The 23152-nt window shown below is 43.3% G+C and overlaps 1 protein-coding gene across 1 annotated transcript; it reads left to right on the top strand.

The window, feature by feature from the left end:
* Positions 1 to 7014: 7014 nt before the first annotated feature.
* On the top strand, positions 7015 to 16889 carry LOC139322422 (intelectin-like protein). Its single transcript, XM_070951521.1, has 7 exons — positions 7015 to 7075; positions 10540 to 10686; positions 13969 to 14216; positions 14439 to 14597; positions 15101 to 15221; positions 15732 to 15835; positions 16659 to 16889. Exons 1-7 carry the CDS (start codon positions 7015 to 7017, stop codon positions 16809 to 16811), a joined length of 993 nt encoding a protein of 330 aa, XP_070807622.1. The 3' UTR covers positions 16812 to 16889.
* The last annotated feature ends 6263 nt before the right edge of the window (positions 16890 to 23152 follow it).

Raw genomic sequence — 23152 nt, forward strand, 5'->3', positions numbered from 1 at the left:
TTAAGACTTGGGGACTTCAACTCCCAGAATTCCCCAGCTAGCATGGACAAGTCTTAAGGTTGCCAAGTTTGGAGACTCCCGATCCAACAGATTAATAGAGTTGGAAGGGACCTGGGAGGTCATCTAGTCCAACCTCCTGCCCAAGCAGGAGAACCTACACCATTTCTGACAGATGGCAATCCAGTCTCTTCTTGAAAGCTTCCAGGGATGAAGCTCCCACAACTTCCGAAGGCAGCTTCTGTTCCATGGGTTGATTGCTTTAACTGTCCGTCTAAAAGAATACGGTTTCCTTTTATAAGACAACCTCACAGGATTATGATCCAAAAATACCTTGGGAAGTAAATCTACTTTAAAAAGCTGAGTAGCCAAGTACTTTGAGATTTAAATCCTGTTTATTCATTAAAAAAAAAAAACTGTTCTTCAGGAAAGTAGGTATCAAATGCAATTTTCTCTGCCAAATCAAAGAAAACTTTTGGTAATTTGCCAGAAGTGATTTAATATTTTTCTCAGAACTCCTGCGGCAAAATCATTCGCGCCCAATCTCCCTTCAAATCTGAAAGATGGATTTCACAGCTTAAAACTCTGGAGCTCTGGTGGTTCAGCAGACTAATTAACATCCACTTACATCTGCTGCCTGCAATTACTGCAAGTTCAAATCTCACCAGGCTCAAGGTTGACTCAGCCTTCCATCCTTTCTTGTCAGGTATAAATGCTCTGCCCGTGCCAGGGATCAGCTATAGTGCAGCAGTGCAGGGGTTAACCCAGACTCCCACCTGGTCAGCTCCTCCCATAGGCCCCTCCTTACCTGAATCCCCGCCCACAGGTATAAAAGGTGGGCACACCTCTCCTCACCCCAGTTCCTGATGCATTCAAGTGATGATGTGATGAACCTGCAAATAAAAGAGTTATATTTTACCAGATGACTCAAGTCTCTTTATTGGGCCTGATCCACCATTCCTTGTAACAAAATGGTAGCAGAGGATGGTTGGTAAGGCCCAAAGATCCCAAGCCACAAAACAAGGACCCATACCTACCTGCAGAATGGCGACACCTCCGAAGCAACGGGAGAGCAACCCATCGGACTCGCCAGGGAAGGCAGGAACCTCAGCCACCCCCAAAGCCACAGCGACGGAAGAAAGGGGGGAGATCGAAAAAGGAAAAAGGGCCCACCACCACGACCAAGAGGAAGAGAAGCTGCGACTCGACGTCCTGCAGCTGCTGAAAGAGCGAGCCGGTGACAAGAACCTCCTTGCCGACCTGCGGAGCTTCATAATCGACCGCGAAGTGGCAAGGAGCGAAGAGGGCTCGGACTCTGAACTTGAGGAGCTGGACTCGGTGAGTGGATCGCCCAAAAGGGCACTTCCAACGGCCACCGAGCCCCAAAGCCCCGCTCTAAATTTGAAACGGCGGCCATCTTTGTCCACATGGTCAGACAAGATGGCCGACCCCCAACCAATCAGCGATCAGAATTCAAAATGGCCGGCGCGCGAAAAATGCCGGGCCATAAACAATGATGAAAGTGACCAGGGAGAGGGAACCGAATCTGACTCCGACCCCTGGTACACCCCCAGCGAGCGGCAAGTCGATAGGGCCATGAAGACCCTTGCCGCCGCCTTCGGCCCAGGCCTCAAAATTACCAAAGAGAAGCCGGAGAGGCCGAAGCAGAAGGGAAGACGAGGAGAGGGACAGCGGAGCGCCCACCCAAGAGCCACCGACGCCCGCGGCGATTCGCCAGCCCATCTTCGCACCCCAGGGACACCGCGCCTCCGATCGCCCAGGCCGCGCACCCCGGACCGCATGGATTGGGGCAGCTACTTACAGCCGTCACCGGAGCCCCAACGCCGCCAGGATCTTCACTCGGGAGAAGCAGCCGCTGGACGACGCCCCCAGGAGCACATCTGGACCCCCAAGTACGAAGCCGAGGCCTACCCGACCGGCAGAGGCCTCCACAGCGGAGCCGCGATGAACAGGTCCTTCCTCGGCGACGGCGGAGCTGAAATGGACTTCGCGCATGCGCTCTTCCGCCTAGAAGAAGAAAAAAGAAAAAAATTACAAAGCGGGACTTTTAAATTACCGGCAAGCGTTCCTATGCCCTATTGCTGCTATAGAGACATAAGGAACCATGGACAGCAGCCAGCAGTAAGTAATTTTACTACTAGTGCTGGGAACTTACCTGTTGACTTTCCCAAGTTGAGGATGGATGGGGGCAATATCCTAGAGTGGTCACAGCAGCTCCAGGTGGTATTTCTGAAAGAAAACATGTCTCATTTTATTAATGACCCCCCTGAGAGACCATGGACTTTAGAGCTAGATTGCATGCACCATAAGGCATTCTACCTTTTAATTGCCAGTATTTCCCCCACCATTTACCACTGTATTGGCCACAACCTCACAGTATCCGAAATCATAGGGAAAATGTTTGGGTTGTTTTATAGTGAGAGTGTGTCCACCACCACACAAATTTCCAAGGAATTCTTTTCCGCCAGACTTAAGCCAGGGACACCCATGAGTGAGCACCTAGTGTCCTTAAGCGGTACCAGAGCAGAGCTACATCTTAGGGGAGAAGTTATTTCTGACCAAATCATGAAGAGTGTGATAATCAACTCTTTAGATCACTCATGGAATAGCTTCCTGACACACTTAGACACCGTCAGCCTAGGGATGCTGTCTGTGGAGAGGCTATCCAACAGGCTCATCGCAGAAGATAATCTGAGGAGGGGCCGCCCCGGCCCTCCCAGAGAACACAAGAGTGAGAAGAGAGTAGTCTTCCAAGAGAAACAACACAACACGCCCGAGTGCTACATCTGCGGGTCGAGGGGACACATCAAAAGGGACTGCCCCAAGAACTATAGGGAGAGAGGCAGGCCAGAGCATAGGTACAGACAAACAGAAAGGCACACATCCGAAGATAGGTATAGGCGTAGAGACTCACCCATCCCCAGGGATAGGAAGGGAAACAGGGACAGCTCACGCGACAGCAGGACAGGGTCCCTATATGGGATAGGGGAGCACACACACACCACACACCAAAACAAAGACACCAGCTCTTGGCTCCTGGACTCGGGAGCCTCCAACCACACCACATACAATCAGGAACTACTCTCATCATTCAAGAGAGAGGATTTTTCTATCAAAGTTGCAGACCAAAACCAAGTTAGAGTAACAGGCAAAGGGGCAATTACATTACCAGGCGTAGGGAAAATAGAGGGGGTACTACTAGTCCCGGAGATACCCCACAACATCCTGGCTGCAGTAAAACTTAGCAGGGAATCAGGGATTGAGATGATATTCTCAAAAGGCAACGTGAAGGTTAGCAAGGACGGGAAGGATATAGGGAGAGTAACCATTGACCAAGGGTTACCATACATAACTTTCTGTGAGGATTACGCCCACAGCATAAACACCAGCTCAGAGAATGCAGAAGACACTGACCAAGGCAGGGCTGAGGGTGAACAGGTAGACTGGAGGGAGGTAGATAACAATGACAACACGACACCAGAGACACAACACAACAAATACACCCAAAGGAGACCCTCAATAGGCAAACCAATGCACGACAACTGTGCCCACCTGCTGCATCGCAAGCTTGGACACGCCAGTTTTCCTGTGATACAAAAAATGGCCAATTGTACCGAGGGTGCCATAATAAAAAACTGTGAAAACTACCTCGAGTGCTCGGTGTGCAAGTGTTCAAAACTAAAAGTAAAACCCAGACCCAAGAAGTCATTACGCGCCGCCAACCAAATATTCGACCTAGTACACATGGACCTGGTAGGGCCCCTAAGGCCATCCATAACTTATAAAAAAAGGTACTTCCTCACCATAGTGGATGACCATAGTCGATATGGCTTCGTCTACACCTTAAGAAAAAAGGATGAGGCCTTCCAAAAATTCAAAGAATTCTATAAAAGAGTAGAAATCCAAAACAACAAACAGATCAAACAGATCATGACCGACAGAGGGTCTGAGTTTCTATCTAAGGACTTCTCACATTGGCTCAGGTCCAAAGGCGTGATTCACTTTACGTCGTCCCCGTTTTCCGCCTTTCAGAACGGGGTCGCAGAACGACGGAACTCCACGCTGCAAACGATGGTCAGGTGCGCCCTAGAGGACGCGGGAATTGGCCAACACTTCTGGTCTGAAGCCCTGGTCTACTCCAACTATACATTAAATAGAACATGGTCCAGTGTGATAGACAAAACACCCTACGAGGTCATGTATAACAAGAAGCCGCAGATAGCACACCTACATGTGTTCGGTGTAACGGCTGATGTACACATACCCAAGCAGTTGCGCAAGAAAGGGGATAAGCTGTCCAGAAGGCTCAGGTTTATGGGGTACGAGCCAGGAACCAAGGGCTTCAGGTTTGTGGACAATAATAATAGGTTTGTGGTCTCCAGAACAGCGGCATTCCATGAGCAAGCCAACTGGTCCAGGTTACACCTAAATGAGGTACCCACCAAGCAGGAGGATAGCCCAATCGAGCAAACCCAAAACAAAAACAAGACAGTGAGTAAGCAGGAAGGGAGCAGGCCCAAGCCCGACCTCCAAGGCATCAAGGTTGAGGGATGGAAAGAGAATCATCCCAAGATAAGTGTCGAATCACTGACACAAAGAGAAGCCAGATATCTGCATGACACTGAGCAGGCAGCAACCAGGCCGGTCAGATCGACCAGAAACCAGCTGCCAAAAAGGTTAAATGATTACGTGATGCACGTGCATGCAAACCACGTTACGCCAAACTCATACGAAGAGGTGCTAAGACTACCCCAGGGAGAGAGGGCAAAGTGGGAGTTAGCCATGGCCAAGGAACTGGACAGCCTGAGGAAGCTGGAGGTGTACACCCCCACCAAAGTCCCAGAGGGCAAGAACACAATAGGCACCCGATGGATATTCAAAGTCAAGAACTTAGAGGGGGGCCAAAGCCTATACAAGGCAAGATTAGTTGCCCAGGGGTTTGCTCAAAGGTTTCCGGAGGATTACACAGACACCTATTCGCCCACCGTAAGAACAGAGAGCGTCAAGAGCGCCCTGGTCATCGCATCCTTGCTAGGGCTGGAAGTACACCAGTTCGATGTGCAGACCGCTTACCTGCACGCCAACCTAGACAAGGAGATATACATCAGAGCCCCCCACAGCAAAGAAACCAACAGAGGGGACACCTGGTTACTTCATAAGAGCCTGTATGGACTAAAGCAATCAGGCAAACGGTGGTACGAATGCCTGGTAGAGGCCCTGAAGTCTATGGGATTCACGGCGACCATAGCTGACAACTGTTTCTTCACCAGGAAAGAGGGGGACTCACCAGAATACATCCTAGTTTACGTGGATGACATTCTATACATCAGCAAACACGAAGCCAACCGCAACACCTTCGCCAGCAGGCTGAGCGAGCATTTCACCCTAAAGTACCTTGGGAGGATAAACCGATACCTGGGAGTACAAGTCAACCAGACGCCAAAGGGTTTCCAACTGTCGCAGAAAGAGAAGATAGAAGAGTTGCTCCATAAATGCAACATGGCAGACGCCAAGGGATGTGATTCACCCATGCAGGCGGACTTTCTAAAAAACATGCATGATGAATCACCCGAATTTGGAGACAACACGCTGTACAGGTCAATCATAGGCTCCCTCCTGTATATCGCCAACTGGACCAGACCGGACATTGCCCTATCCGTTAATTTACTATCCAGGCACGTGAGCAAACCCACCACATACCACTGGGACGCAGTGAAAAGGGTACTAAGATACCTGAAACAGAGTGTCAATGCATGCTTAACCCTAGAGCCTGAAAAATCCGAAGAACCCATCCTCTCATGCTACGCTGATGCTGACTGGGCCGGAGACGCCAAAGGCCGCAAAAGCACATCTGGGTACATATTCTACTTAAACAACTGCCCAGTGCATTGGTACTCAGGCAAACAAATCCTGGTGGCAACTTCGACTACCGAAGCCGAATACATATGCCTCTCCAAAGCCGCCAACAACCTCATCTGGTTCGACGACCTACTTGCCAGCGTGTGGAGAGAACCAGCTTACCCAATAAATATATATGAAGATAACAAAGCCGCCATAGAGATATCCATGTCCGACGCTGTAGGACAAAGGTCAAGGCACATAGACATAAAATATAAGCACGTTAGACAGCTCTCCAGAATTGGTTTCATAAAAGCCATACACTGCGATACAGAGGAACAGACCGCAGACATACTCACGAAACCCCTACAAGGCAAACAACACTCACACTTAGTTTCCAAGCTCAACATCCACCCCAGGGTACCAACTAGTCAGTCAGGCCTACAGACACGGGTCAGGCATTTAGAGGGGGATTTGTCAGGTATAAATGCTCTGCCCGTGCCAGGGATCAGCTATAGTGCAGCAGTGCAGGGGTTAACCCAGACTCCCACCTGGTCAGCTCCTCCCATAGGCCCCTCCTTACCTGAATCCCCGCCCACAGGTATAAAAGGTGGGCACACCTCTCCTCACCCCAGTTCCTGATGCATTCAAGTGATGATGTGATGAACCTGCAAATAAAAGAGTTATATTTTACCAGATGACTCAAGTCTCTTTATTGGGCCTGATCCACCATTCCTTGTAACATTTCTAAGGTAGGTGAAATGAGGACCCAGTTTGTGAGGGTAATAAGCTGACTTTGTATAAATATACAAAAGGATGAAGGCTATTGCTTAATGCATTGTAAGCCGCCCTGAGTCTCCGGAGAAGGGCGGCATATAAATCAAATTTTTAAAAAAACGATTTAAAAACAATTACTGCTGTTTGTTGAAATCTGGGTCTTGTCACCTGTGGCAGAATTGGAAAAACAATGGGCAAAAAACAATGCTTGGAAATTGGCAAGAAGGTGGATTAGACACAAAGTGTGCTTAACTGCTACAATCAAACATTGCCAGTAGGATCTTCTTGTGCAATTGCACCTTTGCACAGACTCTTAAAGGGCCCCATCTCTGCTTTTAATTCACAGATTAATTCACATTTTTCTCTAGAGGCTCCTCCACAATGAAGTCATTGGCTCTTCTGTTGCTGGCCTGGGCTGCCTTTGCAAAAGCACAACCTGCAGGTGAGTGAGTAACCGGTGGATTTGTGGGAAAGTGGCTTCTCTCCTTGAAGGTTGCTTCTCTCCTTAGTTAGTTTCCACCAGGGGTGAAATGCTACCGGTTCAGAGCGGTTTGGGAGAATCGGTAGTAAAAAATGCTACCGATTTGGGCGAACCAGTATTTCCAACAATCAGCTGGGCGATGATCAGCAATTTATATTCGCCATAATCATCGGATTTCCTGCTTTCTAGCTAATGTAAATCGTGTGGCACAGCAGGTCCCATCCCCTCACTGTTCTATTTACTTTTGCAGACTCAGAAGGCTTCAAAATGTTCCCTTTTTTAGTGCTGCGCGGGCATGCCTCAGATCCCCTCATCCTTCTTTTCATTAAACTAGACATACCCAATTCCTGCAACCGTTTATCATACATTTTAGCCAGGGGTGAAATCCAGCAGGTTCTGACCAGTTCTGAAGAACCGGTAGCAGAAATTTTGAGTACTTCGGAGAACCGACAAATACCACCTCGACAAATATCCTTCCCCCAGGAGTGGGGAGGGAATGGAGATTTTGCAGTATCCTTCCCCTGCCATGCCCACCAAGCCACACCACACACACACCAAGCCACGCCCACAGTACCAGTAGTAAAAAAAATTTGGATTTCACCACTGCTCCAGTCCCCTAATCATCTTTGTGTTTCTTCACACTTTCTAGAAATTCTTTCATCAATATGAAAACAATAATACATAATTAAAAGAACTGTTTTCATCAATACTCAGCATTGGGTTATATTGCAGGGCAAATTCAGCACAGAAAGTGTGAATTCCGTAGTGTCACTGGCCAGGATAAGGAGAATATGGATCAGAATATTATAGTATTAGTAGCGGAATAGAATGGAATGGAACAGAGCAGAGCAGAGCAGAGCAAAACAGAACAGAACAGAACAGAACAGAACAGAACAGAACAGTATATAGAATATAGAATATGGAATATAGAATATAGAATAAAGGAATGGGATAGGATAGAATAGAATAGAATAGAATAGAATAGAATAGAATAGAATAGAATAGAATAGAATAGAATAGAATAGAATAGAAGCTGGAAGGGACCTTGGAGGTCTTCTAGTCCAGCCCCTTGCTCAAGCAGGAGATCCGACCGATACCATTTCAGCCGAGTGACTCTCCAGCCTCCTCTTAAAAACCTCCAGGGATGACCAGTATTAACTTTTGCAGAATCTCCTCCAAAGGCCTTCAAGCTTTTCTCACTGCCTTCCTTTTTTTTTTTTTAATTTGATTTATATGCCGCCCTTCTCCGGAGACTCAGGGCGGCTTACAATTCTCCTTCTTCTTGAAATGCACCTGATTGCATGCCATCCCTTGAGCAGGTTTCCCTGTTTCTGAGCCTTTCTCTGGAGGGAAATGCTAAAAAATATATATCTTTTAGATTTACTACCAGTTCTGTGGGCGTGGCTTGGTGGGAGGGGTAATGTGACTGGGTGGGCGTGGCCAATTTTTTTTTTTAACTTTTAAAACCATTTTTTCTACAAAAGTTGTAAAAAAAATGCTTTCAAAGCCTCTGACGATCCCAGCTGAGTTGCCTGATCGGCAGAGGCTTTTTTTTCTTTTAAAAGCCTCTGCCGATCAGGCAACTCAGCTTGTATCGTCAGAGGCATTTAAAAGAAAAAAAGCCTCTGCCGATCAGGCAACTCAGCTTGTATCGTCAGAGGCATTTAAAAGAAAAAAAGCCTCTGCCGATCAGGCAACTCAGCTTGTATCGTCAGAGGCATTTAAAAGAAAAACAGCCTCTGCCGATCAGGCAACTCAGCTTGTATCGTCAGAGGCATTTAAAAGAAAAAAAGCCTCTGCCGATCAGGCAACTCAGCTTGAATCGTCAGAGGCATTTAAAAGAAAAACAGCCTCTGACGATCAGGCAACTCAGCTTGAATTGTCAGAGGCATTTAAAAGAAAAAAAAGCCTCTGCCAATCACGTGACTCAGCTTGAATCGTCAGAGGCACTTAAAAGAAAAAAAGCCTCTGCCGATCAGGCAACTCAGCTTGAATTGTCAGAGGCACTTAAAAGAAAAAAAGCCTCTGCCTGGCAACTCAGCTTGGATCTTTGACAATCCCAGCTGAGCCGCGCGATCATCAGAGGCTTTTTTTTTAAAAGCATTTTTTCAGCTGAAGAGGTTGTAGAAAAAATGCTTTTAAAAGTAAGAAAAAAGCCTCTGATGATTGCGCGGCTCAGCTGGGCATGGGGGGGGAGAGGGATTTTTGCTACCAGTTCTCCGAACCACCCACCTCCATCGCTACCAGTTTGGGCAACTGAGTCCAAACCGGAAGCATTTCACCCCTGAAACAAACTATCTTTACAATCCCCAACACATGTCACAACGTTTCAGCACGCCTAATCTTTGGAAAGCTGTAAAACGTGAGATGCCCTCATGCCCTACCAGGAAATATCTCCCTGGGTAAAACAGCTGGCACAAAATATTTTCAGGAAAAGGACAAACGGAGACAGAAGGATTAGGAGAAATGCGACAGAAACAAACAAACAAATGGGACAAGGAGACAGCTGAAAGTTAAAAAATAAAATCTTAAAAACCATTCAGCCGTTAAAAGATAAATATAAAGAAAACCACAGGATAGTATCCTTAAATGCAGCTAGGACTATCTGTATTTAATTCTAAAAATTAATAGTTTGGTTCTCCCCAAATGTTCAAAGCATGCCTTTTACAGGGAGTCCTTGGCTTACAACAGTTCCGTTCGAAGTGACCTTATGACCGTTTTTCACACTTACGACCTTTATAGCATCCCCATGGTCACATGATCAAAATTCAGAGGCTTTGCAACTGGCATGTACTTATGACAGTTGCAGTGTCCCGGGATCATCTGACAAGTGGGGGAGCCAGATTCATTTAACAACCATGTTACTAGCTTAACTTTCTGTCATGATTCACTTAGCAACTGTGGCAAGAAAGGCCATAAAATGGGTCAAAACTCACCACCACGGTCTCACTTAGCAACAGAAATGTTGGGCTCCAGGCTGGTCGTAAGCAAAGGACTACTAATGGAAACTAACCAAGGAGAGAAGCAGCCTGGAATTAAGGAGAAACTTCCTAACAGTGAGGACAATTAACCAGTGGAACAGCTGGCCTCCAGAAATTGTGGGCGCTCCATCACTGGAGGTTTTTAAGAGGAGACTGGACAGTCACTCGTCTGAAATAGTATAGGGTTTCCTTCTTGAGCCAGGGGTTGGACTAGAAGATCTCCAAGGTCCCATCCAGCTCATTCATTCTTTTCTACCGTTTTATCTTTTTAATATTATCAGCCGCCCAGACTCACCCGGTGGTAAGATGGGCAGCCAATCAATTTTAAAAATAAGCAAATCAAATAGAAATAACGCCCAGGGACCAATGGGCAGCAATGGGTACAACAAACATCCTTCTGGCTTTTTCATTGAGTTTACACTTTATTGCATGTTGTCTCGACAGCCTGCGGCAGCTGCGTCACCACAGATGAGAAAAAACCGCAGAAGGAAGTGAAACCGGAGTGTGACAAGCCATGCTCCAAGACAGACTGTCTTCCGAAGCTGTCCGGGAGTTGCAAAGAAATCCAGAATTCTTCTGCAAAGGCTTCAGGTGAGCAAAGAGGCCGCTTCATCCCCATCAAATCTCTCCGTTTCTGGGTACCGTATTTTTCGGAGTATAAGACGCACCGGAGTATAAGGTGCACCTACCTTTTTTGGTTGTTGTTTTTTTTAAAAGTTTTTTTAATATTTTTAAGACAAACACACCTACAAACATACAATGTATTTTCTTTGAACAGAGTATTTGGCTGGTTCACAAATTTAAACAGTGTTTAGTCATTTTAATTAAATTTACAATTTCTATATTTCCTTTTTGCCATATTTATTCCTCATCTATTTTTTTTTAAAAAAAACCAATATTACCCTTCATTCTCATCTCTAATCTTAATCAAATTCAATTTTTCCCTTCTATTCTATATTATACCCCTTCCCATTGTCATCTATTTTTATATCCATCCTCACATTGGTTAATTATGTAATATTACAATTGTTTAATACAAATTCAATATTTTTATATAAATCAATTAGTTATAACTATCTTTTTTGTACATTAATCAATATGAACATGAATATTCCAATTATTTCCATGCAATCCAATTTCTTACAAATCAATTAATTATATTTACCAATAATAATAAACCAAATAATTTCCCCCGTATATTCCTCCAAACCACACGTTAACCATTTCTGCTTTCAACACAATATACAATTAACAGTATCTCAATTATTACAATTCCCTAGTTAAATAGAGCTTTTTTTCTTTTGTGTTTTAAAATCTCCTCTTTTTCCCTAAATTTCCCGTTGTTTGCACCTACCTTTTTTGGTGAGGAAAAAGAAAAAGAAATCTCTCTTTGCCTCATTTTGTCACGTTGCAGCAAAGACCCTGCTTTACTTTCAGTTTCATTTTTTCAGCATAGCTAGGGGGAAAAAAATCTGCTCCAGCACTCTTTGCAGCAGGCAGCAGAGCCCTGCGCAAAACAGCTGAGAGCAAATCAGCTGAGAGTCGGGAGGCCGATCTAATCAACTTGTGCTAATTAACCTATGCTGAAGCTGAAAGGGGCTGTTTTTTCTTGCTGTTTGCTTGCAAGGAGGTAAGTGATGCGAGGCACAAGCCAAAGGATGGGGGCCAGTGGGTGGGCAGAGCTACATTCGGTGTATAAGACGCACCTAAATTTTCATCCCCTTTTGAGGGGTAAAAAGGTGCGTCTTATACTCCGAAAAATACGGTAATTTCGGTCCATCATAAACTCCTTTGCGATAAATGGGTGTCTCTCCCTCCCTCCGGTTTCCACCCCAGTGCAACACAGTTTGCAAGAGAGTGGCAAAAAAGTCAAAATGTTGTCCACAAATAGAGGATTGGAGGCCAACCTTGGTTTAATGGGCATTGGGAGGCATGGAAAAGAGAGGAGGGGGCTTTGACTTCATGGTCGTGGTTGCCGTTTTGACTTTATGACACCACACACACAAACACAATGGACATCCCTGCTGTGGTCAATCTGTATTGACCAGGACAGTATTAGTACCGCTTTATAAAGCCTTAGGTAAGGCCACACCTAGAATCCTGCATCCAATTTTGGTCACCACAATATAAAAAAGATTTTGTGACTCTGGAAAGAGCGCAGAGAAGAGCAACTAAGAGGATCAAAGGCCTGGAGACTAAAACAGACGATGAACGGTTGCAGGAACCGTTCATCTCTAGTGAAGGACCAGGGGAGACAGGATAGCATCTTCCAATATTTGAGGGGCTGCCACAGAGAGGAGAGGGTCAAATTATTTACCAAAAGCACCAGAAAGCAGGACAAGAAACAATGGTTGGAAAATAATCAAAGAGAGCAGCAACCTGGATCCTCATCTTGATCCTTTATTACAGGGCTCTCCAAACATGGCAACTTTAAGACTTATGGACTCCAACTCCCAGAATTCCCAGGCCAGCCATGAATTCTGGGAGTTGAAGTCCACAAGTCTTAAAGTTACCAACTTTGGAGGCTCCTGCTTTATTCAGACAAAGTTCTGCTCAAATCCAGAGGACTGTCAGTGTTGTAACGCTGGCACAGAGAGAGAGCAGAGGAGAGCGAAAGATAAACTCTGAAACTTTTGCCTGCTAAATCCCTTTGAAGCCCGGTTGTCGTGGAAATGAGGGGAGGGGGCACATTCCTGGGAAATGACGAGGAAAAGAAGTCTGAAGAATGACTTGGAAGACAGCCAATGAGAAGCAGAGATTTGGGGATCGGAAAGGGAGGGATTGGGAGGCAAAAGGTCAGTCTTCTCCGTGCGGAGTCATGATCCGGTGGCTGAGCAAAATTAAAGAAAGATTTCCTTAAAGATTGGCAGTTTGGAAATTCATTTAATTTTGAGATAGCACCGCAGTCTGACAAGGACATTTTTTTTTTCTAAATGCCAGAGGTCGGCAATCTTTCAGCCCCATTTTTCATGCCAACAGTGAGGATCTAACAGCGTTTCTCAACTTGGGCAGCTTGAAGATAAGTGAACTTCGACTCCCAGAATTCCCTGGCCAGCCATAGTTAATTTCTATGAACCTAATATGTATAGATCTGGGTTATATAGTACGGAATCATTACAGCTCTTTTTACCTTATAGTTCAAAAGTGACCTTATCCTCTACCACTTATGTAAATTGGTTATTATGAAATGTTTGTGGAAATGAAAAGCAGACGGAGGAGGAGGAGGAGGTCAAATGGAGGAGGAGAGGAGGAGGAAGAAAGAAAGAGGAGGACAAGTGGAGGAGGAGGAAGAGGAAGAAAGGAGGAGGGAAGGAGAGGAGGAGGAAAGAAGGGAAGAGGAGGAGGACAAATGGAGGGGAGGGAGGGGGAGGAGAGGAAAGAGGAGGAAGAAGAAAGGAGAAGGAGGAAGAGGGGGATGGAAGGAGAGAAGGAGGAAAAAAGGAGGAGGAGGAGGGAAGGAGAGAAGGAAAAGAGGGGAAGAGGAAGAAAGGAGGATGAGGAAGAAGAAAGAAGGAGGAAGAGGACAAATGAAGAAGGGGAGAGGAAGGAGAGGAAGAGAAGGAAGGAGAGGAAGAGGAAGAGGAGGAGGAGAGGAAAAGGAGGAAGGCAGGAGGATGGAAGAAGAAGAGGATGAGGAGGGGCGAGGAAGAAGACTGTGGGGTTCTTGGTGCTCTCTGAGTTTCTTTTCAGCCCCCAGTCGTCAGACGTTTCATTATCCAACCAGATAAGATCCTCAGTGCTAGAAGGGAAGGGGGGTTACAAAGAGGAGGAGGAGGAGGAGGAGGAGGAGGGCATTTTGAAATATCAACCATTGAGCACAAATGTATATATATCTATATATACATTTCTATATCTATATCTCCTGTGTGGCAGATGGACTGTATAACCTGACAACTGAAGATGGTGAGATCTACCAGACCTTCTGCGACATGTCCACCAACGGAGGCGGCTGGACGCTGGTGGCCAGTGTCCATGAGAACAACATCTTTGGGAAATGCACCGTTGGCGATCGCTGGTCTAGCCAGCAAGGCAACAATCCCAACTACCGCTACGGAGATGGAAACTGGGCCAACAACAACACCTTTGGATCCGCCATAGCAGCCACGAGCGATGACTACAAGGTAGGCGGAACTCATTTCAGGGGAGAGGAAAGCAAAGCAAACTTGTTTAGCCACAGGCTAAACTCAGTCTCAAAGAGATGGTAGCAATAGGCAGCGTTGGGAATAGTGTCTAATACTTGGTGCAAAAAACAACAGATGTTGTCCATCCAGTGTCATTCATGTAGACCTCAACATCTGTGGTCCCCTTGAACCTAAATGTGGTATGTCTCTCCTCTTTTCCAGAACCCAGGCTACTACGCTCTTAGAGCCCAAGATATCGCCATATGGCATGTTCCCAACAACACCCCAATGAAGAAATGGCAGGGCGTTTCCTTCTTGAGATACCACACCGAGACAAGCTTCTTGTCTGACCTAGGGGGTAACCTTCTCCGGCTCTATGAGGTGAGCCCAACCAACCTGACTTTTCTGCCTGTTGACTCACCAAATACATCCGTCTCTTGGATCTGATCTGGCTGATCCTAAAATGCTAAATATGCATTGGCTGGTTGGTTGGTTGGTTGGTTGGCTGATTGATTGATTGATTGATTGATTGATTGATTGATTGATTGAATGATTGAATTCATAGCAACCTTAGGCTTTGGTGGTTGGTTGAGAGACCATCAGAATCCCAGAACTGTGTCTTAGAACTAGGACATCTCAAAAGAGGATCAAAGCCGACTATCTCCATCTTGACATTCAGAAAACCTCTAGCTGGACCTTCACTTGGTCGTCGTAGTCCAAGAAGTCACCATGAATTAAGCTCAGTTTTGATGACTGCACCTCGGTTCATCTCAGAGTCTTACAGCCAGGTTGAAAAGGACACCATAAAATGTCTTCATCTTCTGCCTGCTTTGCTAATGGACCAGTTATGCGTGAAAATAATCCAACTGTGATTTGTTTTCCAGAGATACCCGGTGAAATATGATGGTGGTAGTTGTCCACATGATAACGGCCCAGCTATCCCTATTGTTTATGATGTTGGTGATGCCCAGAAGACTTCAGAATTGTACTCTCCCCATGGACGGAGTAAGCATCCTTGCCTCGGTTAGAGGGCTGCCCCACAATACAGGGAGGTTGAACCACCTGTGGCTCCTAGGCTGGGACATCCTCTTTTGAAGCTAAAATCCAGGAGGAAGGTAAAGAAAGGAGCTCCTTTCCAAAATTGGTGCCCCAGTTGAGATGGTTTAGAAAGCAGATCGAGCAGGTTGGGCTAACGACGTATTTTCTTATCTTGGGGGGACATTTTGTAGCCCCCCAAAATCCAGCTGCTAGGAAAAAGCAATAGGAATGGGAAGAGTTCTGTACAGTATTATGCAAACATGGCCACTTTTAAGTGGGTGGACTTCAACCCCCAGAATTCCCCAGCCTGCTTGCTTGAAGATGGGTGGACTCCAGCTCACCAACATGCTGTGGGGAATGCTGGGAGTTGAAGTCCCAGATTGTCAACTGTCATCAACCAAGATTGTGAAAATAATTATGATCCTCATAATTATTTAATATCTCAACCACATTTAATATCTCTCTACTGTTTCTCAGCTGAATTTGTCCCTGGCTTCGTTCAGTTCCGGGTGTTTAATAATGAAAGGGCAGCATTGGCTCTCTGCTCTGGCATTAAACTCACCAGGTGCAACTCAGAACATGTGAGTATATCCCGGCCTTCCCGAAAAACACATCCTGCTTGAGTATCCAAATAGAAGTCCAGGATCATTTCATTTCTGAAAACCTTTCTGTTTCTTGAATACGTGGCATGGTAATGGCGAAGTAAAACTCACTCTGAAATTCCAAGGCATCAGAACATAATATTTAACAATGATTTTCCCAGCCGAACCCCCCAGACTTCCACTTAGCTCACGTAAACAAGTTTTCTTTTTCTTTCTTATGGGAACCATCTGCCTTCTTCTTCACACCTGCTAAAATGTCCTTGAAAAGCTCTCAGACTTCCCTCACCAGCTTCACTGGAACTGGAGAAGTTTCGTTTCTCTAACTAACCCATTTGTAATCAACACCTCCCCACCACCCACCTTACTCTAAAGGCAAGATGAAACAAAAAGGCACATAGTTGCCACGTTTTTCACTCTTGACACACTGCTTGACACACATGTAAACCAGGGACTTACATACATCCTTTTGAGCTGTGCTTTTCATTCCAAGAATTCCGAATTTCTAGAATGCTGGATTTGTGTGTGTGTGAGAGAGAGAGAGATAGTTTTGTACCCTGTCATCCATGCACACACTGTGGCATTTCAGAACATAGAACATAGAATCCTCAGCTTGGAAGGGACCTCGGAGGTCCTCTAGTCCAACCCACTGCTCGAGCAGGAGAATCTATACTGTTTCAGACAAATGGCTGTCCAGTCTCGTCTGGAAAACCTTCAGTTTTTGGAGGCTTCTGGAGGCACTGATTAATTGTTGTCACTGTCAGGAAATAGACAAGATGCTTAACTCCCTTTCTTCCTCCCTTAGCACTGCATTGGAGGAGGGGGCTTTTTCGCAGAAGGAAACCCCCGTCAATGTGGTGATTTTGCCAGCTTTGACTGGGACGGCTACGGGACTCACCGCGGATGGAGCACTTCGAAGACCATCGTGGATGCGGCCGTGCTGATCTTCTACCGCTGAGTCAGCAGCCGAATCAGAATCCGGAGATGGAGGCGCCTGTCCCGGAGCAGAAAAAATTATGATTTAAACACACAATCTGACAACGCTTTGCAACAAAAATAAAAGCAGAACATTAAAATTTGGCCTCTGTTTTGTCTTTCTTTTTTCAAAGTAATCCTTGCCATTAAAGTTTACAAACGCAAAATTGAGGAAACAATAAAAAGCAAGAAAAATATAAAAAGAAAAAAAAATGCAAAATGTAGAAATCAAGGGAATGGAGATAAGAGAGAAAAGATATAAACTACAAGCATTTGCAGACGATTTGGTATTGATTGTTGAAGAACCACTAGAGACAATTCCGAAATTGTTAAAAGAGAAAGAGGAGTTTGGAGAGGTAGCAGGACTGAAAATAGAGAGGAAAAAACCTAGTTATAGTTAAAAACCTTACACAAGGTTGTGTATCTGGTAGAAAAAGTGGATTTTGAAATAGTCAAGAAAGTTAAATATCTGGGAATATACTTAACAGCAAGGTGTGCAATGCTAAAAGAAGACAATTATATGAAGCTACTTAAGCAAATAAAATTAGATTTAGAAAAACGGAAACTCAATGTCAGGAAGGATTGCTACGATAAAAGCAAATATCCTATCAAAACTGCTCTTCCTGTTCCAAACTGTACCTATAGAAATTGAAATTCTTTGATGATCTGAACAAATTGATGCTGAAATTTGTCACAAGTAAATGCCTTATTCTCCATTATGTAAATAGTATATGAACAGGGTATCAGGGGTTAACTTATTCTTCACTTCTTAATGTATTCATACTTCACCACTCCCATATCTAGCTCCACCCATTGTATATATAAGGAGCTGCATACATCCCTTCTTCGCTTCTATCTGTGAATATTCAGTGAATATAGAATGCCTTATGTAAATAAAGAGAGATATATTTGAACTCTTAATTCTCAAAATTATTTATTGAGTCTGATCCTGAAAATATCGCAACAATCTGGTAGCAGAGGATGGTTGAATTGACTCAATAAAAATTTAAATATGTCTAAAAGAGATAGACCCAACACCAGGGCATACAGCAAAGAAATGGAAACGGATCAAGAAATAATCGATGAGTCCACGAATGCAATTTCGAGAGAATCTGAAGAATACACCACAGAAGACGAAGAAATAATAAATGAAGATGATGACCAGGAGGAAAACGAAATAGAAAACAACGAACTCAGGTCAGAGATACTAAAACTTTTAAAAAGCCAAAAGAGCGATGAAAGTCTCATCGCGAAACTCCAAGATATGCTAAAAAACAACGGAGCAGTGAGAGAGAAGCACATCGCTACTGAAAAGCCAAAAGACTCAAAAATAGTGAGTGAGATGCTTACAGACAAAAACACAGTGAAGAAGAAAAACAACGATCCCGCGCAAAATTTCAAATGGCAGCCATCTTGGTTTCAACAGACCCCCAAGGTGAGCGAAGCAGAGCCAATCAGAAAGCAAGATTCAAAATTTCTGGCGCGAAAGGTCTTACTCGATAAAGAAAATAAAAAAGAAAAAATATATACCTCAGAAGAATCAGAATCAGAGAACGAAGAAGATTCAACAGACATGCAAATAAAGTCAGCAATGAAAACGCTTTTTGCTGCATTTGGACCGAAACTGAAGATTACTAAAAAATCAACCAAAAAACAAGCAAGCAAGTCAGAGCCTCAAAATCTACCCGCTCCTATCCAGACAACGAGAGCAACGACACCTGAACCCAGAGAGCCCTGCAGATACCACCCCACGCCGCAGACTGACCCAAGGACCAGCACCTTCAGCAGAAGGAAACGAGCACCCGCTACCACCAGGACTCCCAAGATCGAGCCGGAGACTGATTCATCGGAAGAAGAACAAAGCGAACGAGCTGCAGCAGCGAGAACCTCTCACGACGACTCCAGGGACGAAATGAGCAACGCGCATGCGCAAGACTACAAGGACGACCCAGGAAGACATGAGATGCGGAGAGAATCATGCAGACTCGTTGCGAGCATTCCCACGCCGTTTTGTAATTTCCAGCATTTACGAGACCACGGACTACCCCCGGTTGTAAGTAATGGACCCAACAATGTTGGGAATTTACCCAGTGACTTCCCAAAGCTGAGGATAGATGGCATTAATTTGCAAGAATGGTATCAGCAGCTCCAGGTTGTCTTTATGAAAGAAAATTTATTGTTTTTTATCACTAATCCCCCAAAAAGACCTTGGACTCTAAAGTTAGATTGCCTACACCATAGAGCATTTTTCTTATTAATTTCCAGTGTGTCTCCTGCCATGTATCACAGCATTAAGCAGAATCTGACTGTCTCAGAAATTATTCAATGCATGTTCAATTTATTTCACAGTGATAGTGTAGCTACTACCACAAGAATGTCTAAAGATTTCTTCTCTTCTAGGATAAAGCCAGGGGTTACCATAAGTGAACATTTAATATCTTTAAACAAAATTAGAGCAGAACTACATTTAAGGGGGGAGGTGATTTCAGATCAAACGATGAAAAGTGTTATCATCAACTCACTTGACCCATCAGGGGGTAATTATATGTCACATTTAGACACAATCAATCTAGGATACTTATCCATAGAAAGTCTATCCAATAAGTTAATAGCTGAAGACAACTCAAGGAGGAGTCGCTCTAACAATCACATAGAACACAAACAATATAGAAAGGTAGCATTTCAAGAAAGATATCATGAAACATTTAGATGCCACAATTGTGGGTCCAAAGAGCATAATAGGAGGGATTGCCCTAAAATTCCAAGAGAGAGGCACAGGCCAGAATACAGAAGTAAGTACAACAACAGACAGTCTTCCATTGATAGACATAGGTATAGAAGTCCACCTAATTATAAAGAACATAGAGGGGGCAGAGATAATTCAAAGGATAGAAAATCTGGTTCACTGAATGGACTAAACAAACAAGACAACACTAACATACAACAACCAGAGAACAAAAATTGGCTTATTGATTCTGGAGCAACCAATCACACTACAAATAATAGAAATATATTGTCTTCATTTGTAGAGGATAAATTTGTAATCAAAGTAGCTAATCAAGAAAAAGTCCAAGTAATAGGTAGAGGGAGTGTAACCTTACCTGGTCTAGGAAAAATAGAGGGGGTATTACTAATACCTGAAATACCTCATAACATACTTAGTGCCATAAAACTAAGCAGAGATTCTGACATTAACATTGTGTTCTCAAAGGGAAAAGCAACATTAGAGAAAAATAGAATAGATATAGGTACAGTAATAATCAAAGGAGGCCTACCTTATTTAATGACAAAGGAGAAATGGTTACACAACATTGATTCAAATATGGAAGATAGCATTGAAATAGATAATGGAAACAATAGTAACAGTGACAATGATGAATGTGAAGTAACTCATAATCACAAAGATACACACAATGAAAAAAAACCTAAAATAGGTAAGCCAATTCACGATGAGTGTGCTCATGTTTTACATAGGAAGTTAGGACATGCCAGTTTTCCTGTAGTACAAAAGATGACTGAACACGCAGAAGGTGTTAAAATAAAAAATTGTGAAAACTATTTGGAATGCTCAGTATGTAAGTCTACAAAGCTAAAAACTAGTCCCAGACCTAGAAAATCAACAAGGTCAACCAACAAAATTTTTGATTTAGTACACATGGACCTAGTTGGTCCACTAACACCATCAATTACTTACAAAAAACGTTACTTTCTAACCATTGTAGATGATTATAGTCGTTATGGATTTGTTTACACATTAAAACATAAAGATGAAACCTTTCAAAAATTTAAAGAGTTCTACAAACGTATAGAAACACAGCACAATATTAAAATAAAGCAAATCATGACAGATAGGGGATGTGAATTCATGTCTAAGGAATTCTCCCAATGGCTAAAGGACAAAGGAATGTTACATTACACATCTAGCCCATTTTCCGCATTCCAGAACGGAGTGGTAGAGAGAAAGAACTCAACATTACAAACCATGATTAGATGCACATTAGAAGATGCTGGCTTAGGCAAACAATTCTGGTCAGAAGCCCTACAATATTCTAATTACACACAAAATAGAACTTGGTCCAGCATTGTAAATAAGACACCATATGAAGTAATGTATAATAGGAAACCAAAATTAGCACACATGCACATATTTGGAGTCACTGCAGACGTACACATACCTAAACAATTAAGGCGCAAAGGAGAGAACGTATCCAGAAGACTTAGATTTATGGGATACGAGACAGGCACAAAAGGATACAGATTCATCGATAATAATAATAAATTTATAGTTTCCAGAATGGCTGTGTTCCATGAACAGGCCAACTGGTCTAAAATACATCTTAATGAAATATTCCCAAACGCCAAATCAGATTCCAAACTCCAAAAAAAAGGTACTATAGAAGAACACAGTAACAACATGTATAGAAACAAAACCAAAACATGGACAAACAGTCAACACAAAATAAAGACAGACTCATTAACAAAAAAGGAAGCAAGGTATTTACATGACAATGATAGTAAGCCTGAAAGAGCAATCAGAAGTAGCAGGAATCAAGTGCCAAACAAATATAAAGATTATGTAATGTATATGAATGGAGAATCAACAACACCTAATACATATGAGGAAGTGTTAAAACTTCCTCCTGAAGAAAAGGAAAAATGGGAATCAGCAATGACAAAAGAGATGGATAGTTTACGAGGGCTAAATGTATTTACACCTGCAATTGCACCAAAGGACAAAACCATCATTGGCACTAGGTGGATATATAAAATTAAAAATTTGGAGGGAGGCAATACACTATACAAAGCTAGATTAGTTGCACAAGGTTATGCACAGAAATATCCCGAGGATTATACAGACACATACTCTCCCACAGTAAGAACAGAGAGTGTCAAAACAGCTCTAGTTATAGCATCAGCACTCAATCTCAACGTGTTCCAATATGACATACAGACTGCGTATTTACACGCAAAATTAGATAAAGAAATATATGTAAGGGCACCTCACAGTCAATACACAAACAAAAATGAGACTTGGTTATTAAACAAAAGTTTATACAGGTTGAAACAATCTGGTAAACGATGGTATGATTGTTTAGTAAAAGTGCTTAAAACTATGGATTTCAGTGCCACTACTGCTGACAATTGTTTCTTTGTAAAAAAGGATGGTGATTCCATAGAATTTGTATTGATCTATGTGGATGATATTTTGTACATTGGTAAACATAAAGAAAGGAGAGAAACATTTGTAACAAAACTAAATGAACATTTTTCACTGAAATCTTTGGGTAAAGTAAATAAGTATCTTGGTGTTCAAATCAGTAAAACCAGAAGGGGATTCAAACTTTCTCAAAGAGATAAAATCATAGAACTCTTGAATAAATGTAATTTAAGTAATGCTAAGCCCTGTGACACTCCCATGCAAACTGATTTTCTAAGGAATGCAGACGAATCATCCCCTGAATTCAAAGATAATACATTTTATAGATCAATCATAGGTTCTCTTCTTTACATTTCCAATTGGACTAGACCTGATATTGCCTTGCCTCTCAACTTATTGTCCAGACATGTCAGCAAACCAACACTATACCATTGGGAAGCTGTCAAAAGGATATTAAGATATTTGAAGAATAGTTTAGACTTTTGTTTGTTATTGGAACCTAATAATATCAAGGAGCCCATCCTCACATGTTACGCCGATGCGGATTGGGCTGGCGACACTTCATGTAGAAAAAGCACATCTGGTTATATATTTCTCCTTAACGGTTGTCCAGTTTACTGGTACACTGGCAAACAAGATTTAGTAGCCACTTCAACAACAGAAGCAGAATATGTTTGTCTATCTAAAGCAGCAAATAACCTTGTATGGTTTAATGACTTACTTTCAGACATTTGGAAAAAACCCACTTTACCATTTATCATGCATGAAGATAACAAAGCTGCTATCGAAATATCTAGATCTGATGCTATTGGACAAAGGTCCAGACATATAGATATAAAATTTAAACATGTGAGACAGTTATCTCAGGATGGATTTATCAAAGCAGTTCATTGTGAAACATCAGAGCAAATAGCTGACATATTAACAAAGCCTTTGCCGTCCAAGCAACATAAATATTTGACTTCTAAGTTACATATTTTATATTGTTCTGAATCTGAATGTAATTGGTGTAATATATCGAATCGGCATTTAGAGGGGGATTTGTCACAAGTAAATGCCTTATTCTCCATTATGTAAATAGTATATGAACAGGGTATCAGGGGTTAACTTATTCTTCACTTCTTAATGTATTCATACTTCACCACTCCCATATCTAGCTCCACCCA

This window comes from Pituophis catenifer, unplaced genomic scaffold, assembly GCF_029215685.1.
Source record: "Pituophis catenifer annectens isolate HBS135680 unplaced genomic scaffold, rPitCat1.0.hap2 SCAF_10, whole genome shotgun sequence".
NCBI lineage: Eukaryota > Metazoa > Chordata > Lepidosauria > Squamata > Colubridae > Pituophis > Pituophis catenifer.

Coding starts and splice junctions, on each gene's coding strand:
- LOC139322422 (XM_070951521.1), top strand. CDS start 7,015: ATGAAGTCATTGGCTCTTCTGTTGCTGGCCTGGGCTGCCTTTGCAAAA. Junction 7,076..10,539: donor TGCAAAAGCACAACCTGCAG/GTGAGTGAGTAA, acceptor TTGTCTCGACAG/CCTGCGGCAGCTGCGTCACC. Junction 15,222..15,731: donor GTACTCTCCCCATGGACGGA/GTAAGCATCCTT, acceptor ACTGTTTCTCAG/CTGAATTTGTCCCTGGCTTC.